The following is a 21,589-nucleotide window of genomic DNA, read 5'->3' as shown; positions in this document are numbered from 1 at the left end:
TCTAAATACAACAACATTACCTTACAAGATCTTTATATAAAGCCTTTGTAGTTTCTAAATATGGACCAAGCACATCTTCAAATTGACAGAGTGTTCCTCCAAGGCAAAGATGCTTAAAAAGACAGAAAAGAAACTCCTCACGATTTGACTGGCTGAATATATCAAAATGGTCAGAATCTTCCAGAAGCAAAACCTGGAAAGGGATAAAAAAAAGTGTCAATTTAATTTTCTAAAGTGAAATAAAAAAAAAAATAACTTACAACAAAATAGTTACATTTAAGCACAGAGATCAACCAGTTATAAATTTCAATTATTTACATATAAAATATGGGAAACTGTTTGTCAGGTAAAAATCCTCTTCGGAGTGTTCAATTTGTATTTACATATTTTACATCTGAAAAATGCATTTATAGAATCATAGGATTGGAAGAGACCTTAAGAGGTCATGTAGTTCAGTCACTTGCACTCATAGCAGGACTAAGTATTAACTAGACCATCCCTGACAGGTGTTTATTTAACCTGCTCTTAAAAATCTCTGATGATAGAAATTCCACAACCTCCCTAGGCAATTTGTTCCAGTGCTTAACCACTTTGACAGTAGGAAATTTTTTCCTAGTGTCCTACATAACTTGCCCTGCTGCAATTTAAGCCCATTGCTTTTTGTTCTATTCTCAAATGTTAAGTAAAACAATTTTCCCCCTCCTCCTAACTTTTTATGTACTTGAAAACTATTATAATGTCCTCTCTCAGTCTTCACTTCTCCAGAGTAAACAAATCGGTTACGTCTAGATTGGATCCCTTTTTGGGAAAGGGATGCAAATTAGACGTATCGCAATTGCTAATGAAGCGGGGATTTAAATCTCCCCCACTTCGTTAGCATAAAAATGGCTGCCACTTTTTTTCGGCACAGAGCGTTGCCGGAGAAAAGCGTCAGTCTAGACGCGGATCTTTTGGAAAATAAAGCCTTTTCCGAAAGATCCCTTATCCCTTATCCCTCTTAAAATAAGGGATAAGGGATCTTTCAGAAAAGGCTTTATTTTCCGAAAGATCCGCGACTAGACTGGTGCTTTTTTCAGGCAAAGATCCGTGCCGAAAAAAGCGGCAGCCATTTTTATGCTAACGAAGCAGGGGAGATTTAAATCCCTGCTTCATTAGCAATTGCGATACCTCTAATTTGCATCCCTTTTCCGAAAAAGGGATGCAATCTAGACGTAGCTATCCAGTTTTTAAAATCTTTCCTCGTAAGTCATGTTTTGTAGACCTTTAATCATTTTTCTTGCTCTTTGGACCTTCTCCAATTTGTCCACATCTTTCCTGAAATGTGGTGCCCAGAACTGGTCACAATATTTTTTGTGTCTTGCTTACAACACTCTTGCTAATACATCTTAGAATGATGTTTCTTTTTTTTTTTGCAACAGTGTTACTCTGTTGATTCATATTAAATTTGTGATGAACTATCACCCTCAGATCCCTTTCTAGACAATCATTTCCCATTTTGTATGTATACAAGTGATTGTTCCTTTCTAAATGTACTCAGCATTTGTCAATATTAAATTTCATCTGATTTACTTCAGACCATTTCTCCAGTTGGTCCAGATTATTTTGAATTTTAATCCTGCCCTCAAAAGCACTTGCATCTTTGTCTGCAAGCTTTATAAGTATATTTTCTATACCATTATCTAAATAATTGGTGATGATATTGAACAGAACTGGACCCAAAACTGATCTCTGAGAGACCCCATTAGATATACCTTTCCAACATGACTATGAACCACTGACAACTACTTTCTGGGAATTGTGAGCACAATTCTAAATAGTTATACCTCTAACTTTCAGATTTTTGTAAATGCTTTCTTATTCTAAGTAGTAGGGTACCTATACAACATACTAGTGAAATACTTAAAGTCTGGGAATTACTACTATGCTTTGGGGACAATAAATAGAAGTTTAGGATGCTACAAAGCTGTCAATTAGTATTGGTTTTGGTTTAGTAACAATGTGAAGTGGTTGATCCAATTATTTCATAAAGATCTTATAAAGAAGGGAACATAGCTAGCTGTGTAAGCACAAAACTGAGAGGCAAGAACTTCTGAATTCTAATGACCTATGTGGTCTTGAATAAGTCACATAACCTCTGATTCTACATGGGATCTGCCAATGGGGATGAATATGAAATTTTATTCACTTTAATGGGAATCTATGCAGGAACAGAGATCCATTCTAGTGCATACTGATACAGGATGTGGTCTCTGAAAAGTTTCTCTCAAAATGCCATCATGATATTTTGAGTGTTGCCTCTCATTTTTCATATTAAATGTTCTGAGTTTACAAATAATCATATGATGTATTAAACTTTCAGCCTGAAAACCAAACCTGGAATCTGAAATTCCGACTGAATTATTTCCTTTTCCTATATCTTCACTAGAAAAAACAATTTTGCAAGCCAAATTTTGCCATCAGTATTGCCTTTTCAATCTCATTGTCTTCAATGGATCTGAAAAGTGTAAATAAGTCTAAAGTTATGTTTGTATTACAATTACACAGTGAGTTGACATCCCCAAACCAGCTTTAATTTAGCTAGCTAGAGTCCCAGAGCAATGAAGCTTCAGCCACATATGCTTTATCATGGGCTGTACAAGCTCCCCCATTTGCCCATAGTGCTGAGCAATTATTTGCAAGGGCAAGCCGATGCTAAATGCCTGCTACCTCAGCCTCACTGCTCCAGGACCCAAGCTAGTTTGATTAAACTAATTCAGGCACTACCTGAGCTGCACTCACACCTTGTAATTGTCATATAGATTATCATCGAGGAAGATGAAGAGAAGCTAACGAGAACGGTACAGGTGCTAAATGAGGAAGGGAAGTGTGGACTGATTATGAATATCGATGAAATTAAGACAATGGTATTTGGAGATAAGGAAATAGAAGGGAAGATCAGTGTAGATGGGATCGAACTAGAGAATGTAGAGAAGTTCAGATATTTAGGGAGCAACATGACATACGATCTAGACTGTAAGAAGGAAATAGCGACTACACTAGTGAAAGCAAGAGTGAGTTTGAAGACGATGAATAAAAGCTGGAAAAGTAAAGCGATTAGCTTAGGAACGAACCCGAGCATCTTGAAAACGTGTGTATTTAGCAGTATGGTGTATGGATGCGAGACCTGGGTGATAATGAAAGATTCGAAGGGAAGAATATTGGCGTTCAAGAGGAGCTGTTAGAGAAAGATCCTGAGAATAGGATGGACGCAGAAGGTCACCAACAAGGAATTATATAGGAAGATACAGCCGAAAGAGAACCTACTGCAGAAGGTTATACAATGGAAGCTATAGCTATTCGGACATATCTGCAGAATGAATGAGCAAAAGTTAAGACCCTGGTATTCAGCATAATGGATGGTCTGAATAGGAGAGGCAGACCACACAGAGAATGGGTAGATTACATAATAGATTGGCACGGAGCTAGTCTACAGAAACTAAGCCAGTCTGCACCGGACAGGGAAAGATGGAAGGAAACAGTGAGGGAGGCATCGGACACCAATGGGTACTGAACCCATGGTTGTTCATGCTGCTGCTGATTCTATATTCATAAGTACTTATATCAGCAGTGATGAACAAGAAAAAAGAGAATCCCATTCTCATACTCTTATCTGTGCTATCTCCGTGATTTTTCAACATAAAAGTGTGCTTTAACTTCTCTGCTACAGATGTAAAATAGGGATAATATTTATCTCACACAGGCTGTTCAGAGGATTAGTGATCTGACATTTGTCTCAAGATGAAAACTACTAAATATACTCTTAAGTACTATTAAGGTATAAAGGGAAACATTATATTTTAAAATAGTGCAAAGAAAAATAAGATATTTGCACTTAAAGGCACACTGTCATTTGAAATCTCTAACATTCAACACTGAATTAAATGTAGTTCCAAACTAAGGATGTTAAAGACTAGTTGACTATCCAATTAGCATTTGCTTATTGGATAGTTTTTTGACTAGTCTATAGGCACTAGAGCCCCTCTGGGGGCTCTTGTACATTTCAAAGCAGGAATGTGGAACTCCGCATACAGCCCGGGGCCAGCGGGAAGTCCCTCTGACTCTGGGCTGCACGTGGGTGCCTTCTTTGAAATGCACAAGAGTCCCCAGCGGGGGCTCCAGTGCATTTCAAAGCCATGGAGCCCAGGATCAGCTGGGAGCTTTGAGTCCCCTGCTGATGCTGCTGGGGACTCTTGTGCATTTCAAAGAAGGCACCTGCATCCAGCCCAAAGTCAGTGGGACTTCCCGCCGGCCCTGGGCTGTGCGCAGAGTTACGTATTCCTCATTTGAAATTTCAAAGGAGGAATGTGGACGTGCCTATCAATTAGTTGATGGAAATTTCATCGACTAGTCAATTAACCGCATTTTAACATCCTTACTCCAAACACTATACTGCTCCTGAATCCCCCTTCCAAGTTTTATGGTTTTACATACTATTCTATTCTTTTCTTTATTATTATTTAATATTTTCCTCTCCTTTGCTGAAATGCAAGAGTCTCTTCTTCTGAATACCCAAACACAGATATGCTCACAGGATGCAGTCATCCTATGACTTTGAAGGCCTCAAAAATTGTTGATACACTTCTGATTGTGACTAGAATGTCTCATCTCGAAAGAGTATCCCCTTGTAGGAGAGATGGGAAAGGAGAAGCTGCTAGTACCATTTCCTACATCTTTCATAAGAGGAATTAATTAGTCACTGATCTCTTCTGCGCAGAGTGGGGAGAAGTAGCTGTTATGTGTTCTCCTTCTCCAAAGAAAAAACAGGAATCAACTGAGATGAAGTCACTGTTACAATACTATATAGGAGTTGAGGTGTCTTGGTTGACTTCCCTCTCTTGTACAGCTGCAGATCACTCTGCTTGTAAATGGGAAAATACATGTATATCACCAGAAAAGCCACAGGATGGTATGAACTGACACAGGTATGAAAAACACTGTGAAATGTTTAAATGCTGTACTGACCTTTCTTAACTCATCTGAGATAGGAATGTCATGATAATAGTCATCATAACACTTAATAATATGGCCAGTTTCTCTTACAAGTCCTTCAGAATATAGTCGGTCAAAAAATGACATGGAAACTTGGGTACAGGGAACAACTATGGCTTCAATTTTTTTCACTTTGGTACCTGAAAAGTAACAGACAGTCACAAGTGAACGAAGCATGCAAAGAATTACTCGCCACAAAACCATTTTGTAATATACGCAATTATGGCTAAAAATAAATAAACAAAAAGTACTGTAAACCATATTTAGTAGCTAACCATTTTCAGGAGAGACGTGTGCAAATAGCTGTAACAGAGATTTTATTTAGACTAGTTTCAGCCCTATACACTTTTACCTAAACAAATAAAGATGGTCATGGACATTCTTCAACAAGATATATGGCAGCTATATGAGGATACATGTAGAGCTAGGTCCCACCCTGGAATGTTTTCTTCTGCATGTCCAGTCCTAGAAGTTCTGAGGAGTAAACTCCAAATTTGAAGAAGCAGGGTGGAAAAGTCCATAGCTACTGCCAAGGTCACAGAAACTTAAAAAATGATTTTTAACATTTATATTGGTTTAACATTTAATGATTTATATTAGTTGAAATCTAGTATGCCATTTACGATATTTTGCCATTAACAACATTCAAAACATTCTGAAATGTTTCTTAGTTTATAGAAGAGTGTTTACCTTTTTAACCCATCCCAGATCATTGTTTTGTTATCCTTTTATGCTAGGAATGACACAGAAATCTATAAAACAAACGCAGAAGTACTGAAGTTTGCCAGTAACCTCTCTGCAATTGTTAGAAAATACAGAATACTACCAATAACTGAAATTTAGAATACAGTGCCTCAGCAGACCCACACCATAGTTACATACTACACTTAGGAAAAATAAATCAAAATTCTAAATAGAAAATAACTGGTTAGCTGTTGAAAAGAACCTGAGGCTTGTAGTGGATCACAAAGTGAAGAATGTGATGCAATTTCAAAAAAGTCTAATATATTTATGGGGTGTATTAGCAGAAGTGTCATATGTACGAGTCAGGAGGTAATTGTTCTAATCTACTGCTCAGTCATAGGGTATGTCTACACTACCACCCTAGTTCAAACTAAGGTGGTTAATGTAGTCATTTGAAGTTGCAAATGAAGCCCGGGATTTAAATATCCCGGGCTTCATTTGCATCTTGCCGGGTGCCGCCATTTTTAAATCCCTATTAGTGCGGACTCCGTGCCCACGGCTACACGCGGCATGGAGTAGGTAGTTCAAATTAGGCTTTTAATTCGAACTACCGGTATACCTCGTTCTACGAGGAGTAATTAGAAAGCCTAATTCAAACTACCTACTCCGTGCCGCGTGTAGCCATGGGCACGGAGTCCACACTAACAGGGATTTTAAAATGGCGGCGCCTGGCAAGATGCAAATGAAGCCCGGGATATTTAAATCCCGGGCTTCATTTGCAACTTCGAATGACTACATTCACCATATCCTAGTTCGAACTAGGGTGATAGTGCAGACATACCCATACAGTGTCTACTTCTGGGTCCCACGTTTAGGAAAGATGTGGATAAACTAGAAACAGTCTGGAGGTTAGCAACAAACATGGATACATTGTTTAGAAAACTGGACCTATGATGAAAGAAAAGACAGAGAAAAGAAACCTGATAACAGTCTGCAAATATATCAAGTATGAATTTTAATGACTAATCGACTAGTTGACTATTTGATAAGCAAATGCGTATCGGATAGTCAACAGGATAGTCAACTAGTCACTTCCCCACCCTATCAGATAGAGGCAGCAAGTGAGGAAGACAAGAGAGGGGTACCTCAAAGTGGCAGTGCTGCATGGAACCCAGAGTCAGCTGGGGAGTCCCCAGCTGATCCCAGGCTCAAAGCATCACCATGGCACAAAGCCTGGGATCAGCTGGGCAGACCCCAACTGACCCCAAGCTCCCTGTGGCGCTGCCACTTAGAAACTCCACAGCAGCATTTCAAAAGGGCAGCACTGCATGGAGCCTGGGGTCAGCTGGGGGCTCAAAGTGGCAGCGTGGCACGGAGTCTGGAATCAGCTGGGGGCTCCCCAGTTGACCCCGGGCTCCATATGGCACTGCCATTTTGAAATGCCGCTGCGGTGTTTCAAAGGGGCAGCGCTGCACGAAGGCCAGGGTTAGCTAGGGAGTCCCCAGCTAATCCCAGGCTCCAAGCTCCAAGCAGTTCTGCAGCTTTGAAATGCTGTGAGGAGCCTGATGCGAGCTCCTTGCAGCATTTCAAAGGGGCAACACTGCATGGAGCCCGGGGTCAACTGAGGACTGTAGTTGGGCTCCATGCAGCACTGCCCCTTTGAAACACTGCGGCGATGTTTCAAAGGGGAAGTGTCTTCCTATCAACTAATCAAATAGTTGATGCAAAAATACATTGACTATTCGATTAGTCAGTTACATGCCACTTAACATCCGTTCGCAATTCGAGGACCGGCTGTATATGACTATCAGGAGAACTTGAAAAATCCATTTTGTGTGGGCTAACTGAAAATTTTTCCCAGGCAAATTCTGCTAGCTTCTACAGAATTAAAGCTTTTATTCATAACAACCAAACAGATATTTCTAGCTTTTTGAATACAATTCTGCAAATGTGAATTGAGTTTAAACAGATGCAGTGCTGTCTACTTAAGTCTGCTGACAGACACGTGCAGTGCTCTTATGACAACAAAGTGAAAACTGCTAGTTAGTTTTCTCTGTTGCTGTTCAAAACTCTGTGGGTACTGTGAAATTAACAAGAATCCAATATATTTGACTCTGCTGTTACTGCTTGGAAAAGCTAGGAGCAGTAGACAGGCAATTGGAATGATAACCTTTTCATGAGTGAGAAAGAGTAGAAAGATCCCCATTAAAGCAACCCAGGGAATGTAGCACAAGACAAGGAACAGAAGAGAGAAAAGAGACAGGAGAAGGGAGATTCCAATTTATCTGGCACGTTAAATGTTAGTCGGAGGCTGATATTAATGATAGAGCTCCTAAGTAGAGTCCTAGAACAGCCTCTTCATATGAACCCGAGCAGCTCTCACTTTACCAGCTGCTGGGGAGTGATGAATTGATACCACACCTGAGGCCTGAGCGCCAAGCAGTGATTTTGCATCAGTTTCTGTTTGCGACGTGTCTGGTAAAATTTGTGTGTGGCGCACAGGAGAGTGGGAGGAAGAGAATAAAAGCAACAGATGTTGAACCAAAATAAGTCAGAAAAAGTATGAGGAGGAGACAGAGATGCAATGGGAGGAAAGTGAGGAAATAGCCATGGAAGACAACACAAGAAAGGATATCCTGTGATTATGCAACAGGAGAAAATAGAATGAAGTCTATTAAAGACACAATTGCAAGAGCTAAAATAAGTAATCTTATTAAAATGTATAAACAAAAAGATGATTGTTCCAATTAAATAAAACCACTGCTGATTTGTTTAAATTTGCAAGGGGAGTGGCAAAGGTTTGTACATACAGCTGCAAAGGTATTTTCTGCCCTCCCTCACAGATATTGGGTAAATATTTCAGGCCCTAGCCAAAATCCACTTACTGCATCAGTTACCCTAAGGATCCAGAGACAGTCATTCATTTCCCAGGGAACAGATGTAGCGCTTGTCTTGATATTATCAACTCCAATTAGAAATTAATTATCACTAACTTGTCTCCAGATCTGTTACTATTTAGGCAGATGCTTTCACATAACTTATGACAGTGTGGCTTAAAGTGCAGCCCCACACTCACAAATACACATAGTAACTAGAGATGAAGTTCTGCATATTTGGGAAAGAGCAAGAAAATACTGGAAGATCCTCAGCTTGTGTTTTCTTACTATACTTTTCAGGGGGAAAAAAGTACATGAAAGCTAAAGGGAGAAAAATGACCCTGCACACTTTACAGAAAAGGCAAGCAGAAGGAAGGCAGATTTTAAGGAAAGAACAAAATGTGATGGAATATTCTGGCCATTCAATGTTCAGAGAGCAAACACTTCTGGTTCCTATAAGCAAAACACATTGCTCCTGTGTGTACCACACAAATGTGTCCAGGATCAGCAGGAGTTAAAAAGCTGGGATGCTTGGCAGGTGACCCTTTGACCCCAGCAGGAAGTATGTAACCTTCTGACCTTTCCTAAGAAGGGGGCTGGAAAGTCACAGAGGCAGGACAGATAGCTTAAGAACTCTTGCCCAAAGCAGGAGAGGAGGAAGATTTACCTTGATCTGGTCTGTTGTATTTTCCTTTGCTTGCTATAGTATGATGACTAAGAGGCAACTAGCAGGGTTGTGCTGTGCTAAAGGCCAAATATAGCATCCCTGGAAAATGAAACTTAGCACATAACACGGGAACGTGTCTTTTGTCAGTGTAGAGTGGGGAGCTTTCCTGCCCATTCCATGAAGAGTAGGAATGGGGAACACACACACACACAGTAATTGCATGTGTGCTATAGCCAATCATCCAAGTTATAGTGTGAATTCTTGAGGGATAGTACCTCTGGACATGTCTAGACTACACACTTCTTTCGAAAAAGATGGTCTAGACAGCCACAATTTTTTTTGAAAAAGCGATCCACTTTTTTGAAAGAGAGCATCCAGGCAATCTGGATGCTGTCTTTCGAAAAAGCCCTGTTTGCTGTCAAGAATGCCTTTTTTCGAAAGAGCTCTTTTGAAAAAAGGCATTTTTCCTCGTAAAATGAGGTTTACCGCTGTTGAAAAAAACGCTGCTTTCTTTCCATTTAATTTTGAAAGAATGCGGCGGCAGTCTAGAAGCAGGTGAAGTTTTTTCAAAAAAAGGCCACTTTTTTTTCGAAAAAACCCTGTAGTCTAGACGTAGCCTCTGTGTTCCTAAAAGACTGAGCTATAGCTCCAATACCAGTATGATTCATGCCTTATAAATACGTAATTTTTGGCTCACATTAGATGTAAAATTCCACCATATTAATATTTAGATTTCCAAATGGTGCTTTTACAATCTCTTACATATGGTTGTACATATTATAGGATTTTTATCCTGCACTCATCTTTAATTTCCTTTTTGACTATGCTCAAGTTATAGTACTTAGAATATATCTAAACTACTGACTTTTGTCAAGTAAACTAATGTCGAGACACAAATTACCGAAGTGTGTTTACACTTGTTTCCTCTGTCAACAGATTGCGTTCACATCTTTGCTCCCACTGTTGATAGGGGCAGAGGGGACACTAATGCACAGTAGGTATGTATTCCATAGTGCTTGGTGATATCATCGGTCACTAGGTATTGTGGGACCACAGAACAGAGCACAGGGCATCTTGGGACTGTTCAAAATGTTCCATTAAGCACCACTTTGTTTAGGGGATTTGGCATCCTTTCACACCCTATTTTCAGCTGCCATTTTCTGCTGTGCACTCTGGCATCTGCACTGTTCTTGCATGCTCTGTTGACTATCATTAGGATCTTGTGCATGTCATGGGGATCTCTTGAAATTACTGACAGTGGAAGAAAACTCGGAGAAGTGTCAGTGTGCATGATATGAACAGAGGTCACCTATCATTGCATTTGACACTCGTAGAGCAGTTGTACAGGGTTGACCACCACTTTTGAGCTAGAGAAACCAGCAGTGATTGGTGGGATCACACTGTCATGCAGGTATGGGATGAAGACCAGTGGTTGCAGAACTTTAGGATGCTCTGATCTGAGCGGGCCCCTGAACTGTGGCGCAAGGTCACCAGAATGAGAGCTGCCCTCCCGGTTGAAAAGTGTGTGGCAATTGCTGTGTAGAAGCTGGCAACTCCCAATTGCTACCGGCCAGTGACTGCTAATCAGTTTGGAAGAGGGAGGTCTACTGGTGAAGCTGTACTGCTGCAAGTGTGCAAGGCAATAAATCACATTCTGCCATGGAGGATCAGGACTCTGCAAAATGTGCATGACATAGAGGCTGGCTTTGCAGACATGGGATTTCCCATCTGTTGGGGGGCAATAGATGGCAAACATATTCCGATTTTAGCACCAGTCCACCTTGTCACTGAGTACATCAATAAGAAGGGATCATTCTCAATGGTGTTACAGGTGCTTGCGGATCATTGTGGGTTTTTCACAGACATCAATGCAGGGTGGCCTAGACATATGACTCTTCAGGCCGTATAAATCTTCAGGAAAGCTGAAGCTGCAGGCATGGATTTTATTTCCAGGCCACAAAATTACAGTGGGGGCGGAGGGGGCTTTCTCCTGGCTTTCGCCTGGCTCCATATGCAAGGCAAACACCAACATGCTGCATAGCAATATCGATTAGCTACACTGGGATATGTGCAGCTCTCGTACAGTCAGCCTCCCACTCTTCCATGCACTCAGCTATCCACTCCATAAGCCATAGCCACTTACTCTGCATCTCATGCCCTGCTTTCTGGTCTGCAGAAAGTGGTTGTTCAGACTGGCTATGTCCATCAGCAATGGAGAACAGTTCCTGGCTGTCAGACACTTGGTGACCCCAGAGAGAGCCATGGTCCTCTTCTACTACAACCTCTTCATCTACAAGTTCAACCTCTGGGTTAGGTTCTCCGTGTACTGTCTCTGTGCCCTCTGAAGCACCCACTGAGCTCCTAGCAGTAGAGGTGTGGTCCCAGCCAAGGATACTGACCAGCTACTAACAGAAACAATAGATCTTCAGTGAAGCACCAGGCCATCAATTCACTTCACGGGCCTTATGATAGGTTTGTCCGAATTCTTTTATCTTCACTCTGCACTGCAGTGTGTCCTGCTCGTACACATTTTCACAAGGATTGAGAAATGTGCCCATACACATCCCAGTTCCTATGGGTCACTCACAGCTGGAAATGGACAGACTCCTCTTCCCATACACTGATCAGAACCAACAGTTCTGCAGCCCTCCAAGCAGGGGAGCATTTGTTGTGGTGGCCAGGCAAGGGTATCTGGTAAGACACCATGAGACCACTGCATGCAGAGCTAGCTCATGTAGGGTGGAGTCTTTGTGCTCGTGCTGCAGGAAACAGGATTTAAATTTAATGGGGCTTGCAACAGGGTGTGGTGGGCATCGTGTCATTTGGCTGTATGGCAGCGGAGTTCAAACTGCTGATGAGAATAGCTGCTTGAGAATTGTGGGCCACTTCCTGGAGCCCAGAATCAGCAATAAAATGCTTTAAGGTGTCCACACTACGGTGCGTCTAGACTACAGGGTTTTGTCGACAAAAGTGGACTTTTGCTGACAAAACTAAACCTGCGTCTACACTACCGCTGAGTTCTGTCGACATAACATCGACAGAACTCAGCAGTTTTGTTGACGCTGGTAAACCTCATTTTACGAGGAATAATGCCTTCTGTTGACAGAGTTCTGTTGACAGAAAGCGTTATTGCATCTAAACTGTCCTTTGCGTCTACACTGCCATGTCGACAAAGCAGTTTGCTTTGTCGACAGAACTGAATGTAGTCTAGACGCTCTTTGTCGACAGAAGCTTTGTCGACAGTATCTGTCGACAAAACTTCTGTCGACAAAAGCCTGTAGTCTAGACATACCTTACATGTCTGTCAACAAAACAGGGAAGTGAAAAGACAAAAGTCCCTTGTGGCACTGAAAGCTTTTTGTCAATGAAAATAGACATTTTTCACGACAAAAGTCACTTTGCAGTGTACATGCTCAGGCAGTTTTGTTGAATAAAAATGCATTTTTCCTCAACAAAACTTGCTAGTGTAGACAAGCCCTTAGTTCAGACTGCAACCAGTTAATGACACAGCATTAGGTAATTAGCCATAAGTTTTACCTTGTGTCACAACTAGCAGAGCCTGCTACATGGCTGTTGTCCAGCAGCTAGGTCATTCTTCTACTATTCTGTAGACCCCTTAGCAGTGTTCATGAAATCACTTAATGCTTCCTCACAGCTCTTTGCAGTAAGACAATTCTGAGAATATCCACAAAATGTTGTGGTTGTCTTTTTATGACACTTTTCTGGGCAGTGCATCCTGGTGAGACAATAGGCATGATTACAATTACTCCTGAAACACAATTGTGTTTGAACAGTGTGTGATCAAGTAAGCTTCTCTTTACTAAAACATAGTTTTATTTGTAATATACATGGGACTTGGGTCTCCATTACTATTAAAGAAATAGGTTAGCCTTAAACATCAGTGAGAGTTTACCATTTAACTTGAACAATTAAATGAAAGAAACTAGATCAATGGCTTTTAGCTACTGTTTAAAGGAAGGAGATGATTTAAAAGAATCTGCTGCTGAAAATTTTATTTCAGATTTGCATCATGTCACTGTTACAAAACATTAACTGGAGAAAATATAGTTATCACACAGGAAGATTTAAAGACTGAATTACTCTAAATTTATTTACCTAATGTAGTCCACTGTCCAGAAGCTGTAAGCAATTTCAAATTGGTGCTAACATTTGGATCACTAAAAAATGCCTAAAATTTCAAATAAAAAATGAAAGTTAACAAAATGAGATCATAATATTAGCAAAGCAATACATTACATTTTTTTTTTACAAATTTTATTGTCCCATTAAATAAGTGGCTCTGACTTTGCATGTAAAAAAATCACATCTCCAAGTTTATGACTTTGCAATTATGACTAACCAGTTTTTAAAAATATATCCATAAATGTATTTATGTATGTAAATTTGTGGGTTTCCATCTGCATAACACCAGTTGTCTCAAAGAATGCCTGCAGAAATGAAAGCAGCTTGGTGTGATACATTTTAACTGCATTACAAAGTTTTGTTGAAAAGGGAATTCTCAGAACTCCTTTTTCTTCAGCATAATCAAAATCCATACATAGTTTTCATGTTTTCTGCAGGCCCAAGTTAGTAATATAAACCATAAATTATTATATGTAATCACTACAGTTTAGCTAATTTATGTTTTATCATTAAAAAGTGGTAAAGAATAGGGATGAAAACAACTAATTGACTATCCGGTAAGCAAAAGTTTATTGGATAGTACACACACTAGTCAATTAGTTGCTCCCCCCCAACCCTTGCTGCCTCTATCAAAAAGAGGCAGCAAGGGGGAGGAGAGGAGTGGGTCCTGGGGGGAGCCAGTTTAAAAGCTGGTTCCCCCAGCTCCAGCTTTGTGGAAGGGGGCGGGGGTGCAGTAGTGGTGTTCCACCTTTGAAATGTACAAGAGTCCCCGGTTGGGGCTCTTGTACATTTTAAAGCAGAAGCACTGCATGGAGCCCAGGGTCAGCGGGGGCACTTCTGCCTTCGAAATGTAGCAACAGCCAGGCAGGCTCTTGCTACATTTCAAAGCGGAAGCACCCTTATCGACTAATCAAATAGTCAATGGAAATTCCATTGACTATTTGATTAGTTGGTTAATCTAATTTTAACATCTCTAGTAAGGAGGCAGTGTTTTTAATAAGTCTTCAGATATTTAAGATGTAGAATTATCCTAGAAGGAGCTCAGATGCTTAGCTACATTCCTGAATAGACGGGGGTTAGGGGGGTTGCATGTTACCACCTGATTGTGAATTCATCCCCAAGAAAATCAGTTGACATTGTCAAAGGTCTATTCAACTAATACAAAAACAACAACCTGCTTTTACACTAAACAGGTGCATGCTCTTTATTAAATCAAATCACTTTGCAGAAGGAAATATATTCTATTTTACACTGAAGGAAATTGAGGATAACAGAGGTTAAAGACAAAGGGCTTAATATTTAGAAATGCTAAACATCTAAGACCAATTGAAGTCAACAAGATCTGCAGTTGATCAGCATCTCTGAAAACATGGCCCCACTTTTTCAGATTTCTGAATGCATATGCACATTTAGTTTGTACATACAATTGCTGTGACTGAGCAACTGATTTGATTAACTGCATGTGCACGTGCATTTTTAAAAATCTAGACTTAGGTGACTTTCTCCCAAATATCAAAAATATAAAGGCAGCCAGGACCAGTCCAGAACTGACCAGAGTCCCAGTTATTGGTTCTTATGTTGCCTCACCAGACCAACAGAGAAATGTTAACATTTTGCCTGCAAAATGCTTGTCATCATATTACACAGCTTACCAAAATTATTAGCACCTCATACCCAACCCATCTATGCACAGCATACAAAATATTATGGGAAAGTTTAAGTGTTATTCCAGCACAAAAAAGTTACAGTTCCTTTAAGAAGGAACCATGAATTGATAGATTTATAACTACCTTAACAAATTCATCCTTTTGATAGACCTTAAAAAGTTGGTCAAAACTGAAAACTTGCACGGTGATTCTGCCATACATGGACCTGAAATACAGCACACGGTAAGTAATGATATTTTTAAAAGCACAAACTGGACACATCCCTAGAGAATATATCAGCCATGCAGAGCTGTCTAGATATTAGCCCAGGCTCAATAATCATGTGCTTACCCTTTCATGACAGCTGTTGATAATTATTTTTTCATTATATTTTATTCATCTGTCCAAGAGATTAAAAAAAAAAAACCCTACTCATCTAGGGCGGGAAGAAGTTTGCAAGGCCGAAATCTATATTGATTTAAAATAACAGCAATTAACTTTACTTCAGGAACTGTCCTCCAAATAGCTCTTCAGCATCAAGTCAAGCTCTGGACTAGGGATGTCAACATGTAGTCTACTATCTTGTTGATTACATGCATTTCCCCACCCCCGATTGCCTTTCTATCAGAGGCAGCAAGGGGGGGGGAGCAGGAGCAGGTGCTGGGGGGAGCTGGCTTGCTGGTGTCCCCCCCCAATCACCAGCTCCATGGTGCTGCCGCCCAGGGGCAGATGACGATTTTGCGGGGCTCAGGGCAGCACAATTTCGTGGGGCCCCCCTTTGACACGGCACATGTGCGGTGGCGCCATGCACATGCGCGGGGCTTCTTGAAGCGTGGGGTCTGGGGCGGCCGTCCCACTTGCCCTGCCATATATCCGCCCCTGCTGCCGCCCCCTCCATACTGCTGCCTCTCTCAGAGGCAGCATGGGAAGGGGGGAGGAAGAGTGCAGAGGAGGCTGTCATGAAGCTTCCGCAAGTGGGTCTGAGCGCAGGGTGGCAGGGAGTTCCGCGGGAATAGGGCCAAAATGCCTGTGCTGTCTGCTCCGCCCCCAGGGACTACTGAATAGTAGAGTAATGGATAAGAATTCATCTGGTTACTCAACTATTCAATTACCCAACATTTAACATCCCTACTCTGGACCCACCCCACAGTTCTACTGCAAAAGACTGACCTTAATCTCAAGAAAGGGTAACAACAGTAACTCTGTATCCGCCTTCCCAGCAGATCGCAGCCCCTGCTATCCTCCCCGGCGCCCAAAGGATCCCCCTGGCGCCCCTCCCCCACCGCTCCTCGCCCAGCCGATCCCCTGGCGCCCCTCCCCCATCGCTCCTCTCCCAGCCGATCCCCTGGCGCCCCTCCCCCATCGCTCCTCGCCCAGCCGATCCCCTGGCGCCCCTCCCCCAGCGCTCCTCGCCCAGCCGATCCCCTGGCGCCCCTCCCCCATCGCTCCTCGCCCAGCCGATCCCCTGGCGCCCCTCCCCCATCGCTCCTCTCCCAGCCGATCCCCTGGCGACCCTCCCCCATCGCTCCTCGCCCAGCCGATCCCCTGGCGCCCCTCCCCCATCGCTCCTCGCCCAGCCGATCCCCTGGCGCCCCTCCCCCACCGCTCCTCGCCCAGCCGATCCCCTGGCGCCCCTCCCCCATCGCTCCTCGCCCAGCCGATCCCCTGGCGCCCCTCCCCCAGCGCTCCTCGCCCAGCCGATCCCCTGGCGCCCCTCCCCCATCGCTCCTCGCCCAGCCGATCCCCTGGCGCCCCTCCCCCATCGCTCCTCGCCCAGTCGATCCCCTGGCGCCCCTCCCCCACCGCTCCTCGCCCAGCCGATCCCCTGGCGCCCCTCCCCCACCGCTCCTCGCCCAGCCGATCCCCTGGCGCCCCTCCCCCACCGCTCCTCTCCCAGCCGATCCCCTGGCGCCCCTCCCCCACCGCTCCTCGCCCAGCCGATCCCCAGGGCGGTCTCTCTCCACCAAGAGGCGTAGAAGGCCCGAGGCAACTAGCAGCGTTTCCCTCTCCCACCATTTGCGGAGCCGGGCCTGCGTGTCTCTGTTCTCGAGGGAGGGGAGGCTTTTCTGGGGGAGATAACGAAAAGTGAAGCGCGGCCCCGACTCTTCACCCCCTGCAGACATGTTCCTCCCCTGGACGCTGCTCTGGTTACCATGGAAACGCGCCCAGCACGCGATACTCTGGTTTTTCTGCCTCCCCCCCGGAACTGTGGCGCGCTGAGAATGGTTCCGCTGATTCAAGGGGCCGGGTTAGTCTCTGAAGCTCCTGGCGCCTGGGGGATGGGAAACAACCGGCTCAGCTTCCTTCTCTTCCCGCTTCTTTCGGTTTGCAAGCACATCAAATGCTGCATTTCGGTATCACTAAGCACCTGCTTGGCTGGGCCAGACTTCCAACCCTGGAGCTTCCCCAGACAAGCCCTGGGCACAGTATTGGCAACTGCCGGTGCCAGCCTTTCGTAACTCGGGAGACAAGCCCTCAGTTACTATGAGATTGTTTTACAAATGACCCTCTCTAGCTGTGGAGTCCGAGCCAGGTTGCACTGAGATCATGCTGCCAATGTCAAGCTTGGCCTTGCAACCATAAAAGCGAGTTGAAGTTTTTCAACCCCTGACTCCATGAAGTGGGACTTCAAGAAAAACATCATCTGCCCTGAGAGATGGCAGTTGTGGAGCCTTGGGGAACCTGGGGAAATATCTGCTTTTTCATAAAGAATAAAGGGAACATTTTCCTGCAATGCAATTTCTCATCCTTTCCATTGCCAATCTGCTCGTCCTGAAAAGGAAGCCTTATTTTGTCCCAAATCTGCAAGCAACATTTCACCCTACTCAACAGTCTCCAGAACCTGTGAGTATTGGGTGTGTGTTTGGTGGAAAGTGTTTGGGACCACATCTGATTTTTCAGTGATGGGCTAGATGCCAAATTACATTGAGTATTCTACAAGCCACAAAAGTAGATGCTCTTTCAGACCTATACTATAAAAGTGCAAAAACTTAATTCTTTCTCTTATAAGAAAGTTTGATGGAAACTAATGGAAAATCATAGCTTTTCTGGTAGTTTTAAACCATCCTATTGTATTTTGATCAAATATTCTGTCCTGCAAATAAAATTCCATAGGATGATTCTAAAAGCTAGATAAATATCATCTGTTCATACATTTGTACAGGTTTTCAGAACAATTTCTATAGGATTCAATAGTTTTGTGCCTATTAAATTATATAGAGTTTTCCAGAAGGGTTCATACACCAGTGATCTCTAATTGATCAGAATTAATTAGAAAATCAAATTATAGCAGAACCCTAAAAAATATGTGCATATCAACCATTTATCTCCTTTGTTTCAGAACTTTAAATTCTCCCATTCCAATACAGTTCTATAGAGTTTAAATACATATTTCTATTTTTTTGCTCAAATGTCTCTTTTTATACCTTTCAAAGGATAGCAGGTGTCCATCCAACATTTAAAAGCCATAAAGGATCTGGCTTTCAACTCCATTAAATATATATTGAACTGGGAAAGGCTTATGGAAGGATAAAGAAGAAAAAAAGTAATAATTTCTATTTAGGGTTGCCAGATGGTTTCAACAAAAATACCGGACATACTTGACATTACATCACAATCTACATTACATCTTATTTAGAAAATACCGGACATTTATATTTTCTCAAGTTGTTTCCTGAACAGAAAGCTCAAATACTGGACTCTCCGGTTCAAAACCGGACACCTGGCAAGCCTATTTCTATTTTGCAGCAAAAGATATGTGTTCTAAATAATAGCTGGAATGCATAGCTATAACTGTATTTTTGCTTATCAGTTAATCAATTACACTATTCCATCCCTAATTGGTAAGAGAGACAAACTTGTATAGAGCTCCTCTTCAGGACTGGGAAACTAGGGTACATCTTAAGGATGTTAAATAGCAGTTACTTTACTAGTCAAGTAGTTGATGGAATTTCCATTGACTACTTGACTAGTCAATAGGCACTTTTGCATTCCTCCTTTGAAATTTACAAGAGCTCTTGCTGGGGCTCTTGTACATTTCAAAGGAGGAATGTTGAACACCCTGTGCAGCCGGGAACCAGCAGGAAGTCCTGCTGACTCCAGGCTCCTTGTTGCACTACTGATTTGAAATGTCACGCAGAGCCCGGGGTCAACTGGGGACTCCCCAGATGATCCTGGGTTCTGCAGAAATGCCGCATGGAGCCCGAGATTAGCTGGGAAGTCCCCAGCTAACCTTGGGTTACAGACGGCGCTGCCGCTTTGAAACACCGCCTCCGCATTTCAAAGGGGCAGCGCTGCCCTTTGAAGTACCTCCTTTCCTCCACCCCCTTTGTTGCCTCTGTATGATAAAGGCAGCTTGTCGGGGGGGGGGGGGGAGGGGGGGGAAGGGAATCAACTAGTTGACTGACTATCCAATAAGCATTTGTTTATCAGATAGTTGACTAGTCCACTAGTCTTTAACATCCTTAGTACATCTACATTTCACAGCTGTTAGCAACACAACTGTGTTGACATAACTTTTGTTGATCAAGTGCAAGTATAAACATACTCTGAATATAACAGCTAAATACGAGGTGGAACAGATTGTTTACCAAAAGTAGTTACATATTTCAAGGATCCATTCAAAGTGAAGAGACCTGTTAACATTCCCCCAATCATAAGGAGCCTGGGGTGGTTGACAAAGGGCCTCTGCCCACTAGCTGCTGCCCTTTGACTCTCCCCCACATAGCATTTGGAGGAACACATGAACCTTCTTGCCCTTCACCCCCCATGCATTACCCCTGGCCACATGCTCCTGGCCAGATGCTGGGGTGAGGGGCTTGTTCAGCAGGGAACTGCAGTGGAAAGGAGAAGCAAGTGGTGCCAGCTGCTTGTATTAGGCTACCTCCCCACTGCAGGCAGGGGCTGTTCTTGATGAAGCAGCCTCCAGCCCGCAACTATCTGGAAGTTGCTGCTGCCCCCATCAGTTAACCACTAAGGATGAGGCTTACCAGTTACATGTCCACATCTCTAGTTTTGCATTTGTTGTTTGTAAGGCATCTGGTTCTGCTTTGAGTTGGTGTCCTGCTCTGTAGGCAGCATCCTTCTGATGTAAGCTTGGAGAGGTTGGAGCATAGTTCGAAGACGAGGCGAGGGGATTCAGGAAAGATTTTTTTCAGGATGGAGTATCCTTCCAGGATGGGGTGTAGTTGTTTGATGATACCCCATATGAGTTCCTTAGTGGCATGGTACATAACAATTGGGTTGAGTAGTCAGAGAGAGCTTTATTTCTGTACTGAAGCAGATTCACTCAGGGTATTTGAGTGGCCAGTTCTATGATGTGATCTACTTTTCTGGTGGAAGTCCTTGTTTGATGAAGGAAGTTTTGAGTGTATGAAGATGTACATTCCAGACTTTCTTCTCTGAATCATACTCTGTGCCTTGCTGTAAATAAGACTTCCTGGTGTGGACCTATGAAGTTAAGTTACTGTGCTCTGTGGGTTTCTTGTTTAGAGTTGTCTATAGGGTTTCATTGTTAAAGTTGATTGTTGTGTCCAGGAATCTGATCCTAGCATGGGACTTTAATGGACGGGTTATGGTAGTTGATACTGTGGTAATATCTAGAAGGGAATTTTATTTATCTGACCAGATGATGAAAATACAATCACTATAGCTCAAGCATTGGTTTTGTGGTGCATTTGTCCAGAAATTCTTTTTCAATGTAGTCCATGAAAAGATTGTCATCATGAGTGGTGTGGAGAGGGCCGATAAAGAAAAGTTATTTATTAGTTCCCCAAATGAAATTAATGGGGAGCAGGTTTAAAACTACTACAAGAAAGTTCTTCTTCACACAGCGTGTAGTCAACCTGTGGAACTCCTTGCCAGAGGAGACTGTGAAGGCCAGGACTATAATAGAGTTTAAAGAGAAGCTAGATAATTTCATAGAGGTTAGGTCCATAAAAGGCTATTAGCCAGGGGATAAAATGGTGTCCTTGGCCTCTGTTTATCAAAGGCTGGAGAGAGATGGCAGGAGACAAATCGCTTGATCATTGTCTTCGGTCCATCCTCTCTGGGGCACCTGGTGTTGGCCACTGTCGGTAGACAGGATATTGGGTTAGATAGACCTTTGGTCTGACCCAGTACAGCCATTCTTATGTTCTTATGGAGAAATTATTGATGAATCTAGGAAGATGAATAGCACATACCTCAAACTTGCATAGGGCATAATAAAGTAAAAACTTCACTGCCAAACCCGGCAATTCAGGTTCCCGCAGTTGCAGCGGCACCACAAGAGACATAGTTTCCCCTGGTCTAATTAAGCATGCCACCCATGCCTAATTCCCTTTGTGGATGTGGCCTAAATATTTACAGAATCAGGCCCACAGAGACAAAATATTTTATAAACAACAGCTGTAGACCTTTGTTGAAAAGATTGCCCTTCTCTCCATAATTGCAGTTGGAACCCACTGAATTATTAAACTAACTACATCAGAATACAAGTAGGGCCTGATTCTGCCTCCTTGCTCTCCCAAAACTCTCAATGGTGTACGAGAAATGCAGCATATTGA

General features: G+C 42.8%; 1 protein-coding gene across 1 annotated transcript in view; it reads right to left on the bottom strand.

Annotated features, from left to right (window-relative positions):
• Positions 1-17,210, bottom strand: part of YAP1 (Yes1 associated transcriptional regulator) — a 183,740-nt gene extending 166,530 nt beyond the window's left edge. Inside the window, exons 1-5 of the mRNA XM_089775744.1 lie at positions 17,058-17,210; positions 15,189-15,270; positions 13,372-13,444; positions 5,002-5,168; positions 21-193 (exon numbers count right to left, since the gene is read on the bottom strand). Coding sequence (XP_089631870.1) covers positions 21-193; positions 5,002-5,168; positions 13,372-13,444; positions 15,189-15,270; positions 17,058-17,167 — 605 coding nt within the window. The 5' untranslated portion in view covers positions 17,168-17,210. The remainder of the gene's footprint in view (positions 1-20; positions 194-5,001; positions 5,169-13,371; positions 13,445-15,188; positions 15,271-17,057) is intronic.
• Between the last annotated feature and the right edge of the window lie 4,379 nt (positions 17,211-21,589).

The sequence above is a fragment of the Pelodiscus sinensis genome, chromosome 1, assembly GCF_052426305.1.
Source record: "Pelodiscus sinensis isolate ZL-2025 chromosome 1, ASM5242630v1, whole genome shotgun sequence".
NCBI classification, from domain to species: domain Eukaryota; kingdom Metazoa; phylum Chordata; order Testudines; family Trionychidae; genus Pelodiscus; species Pelodiscus sinensis.
Note: the sequence above shows the minus strand (reverse complement) of the source record. Positions and strands in the feature narration are given on the sequence as shown.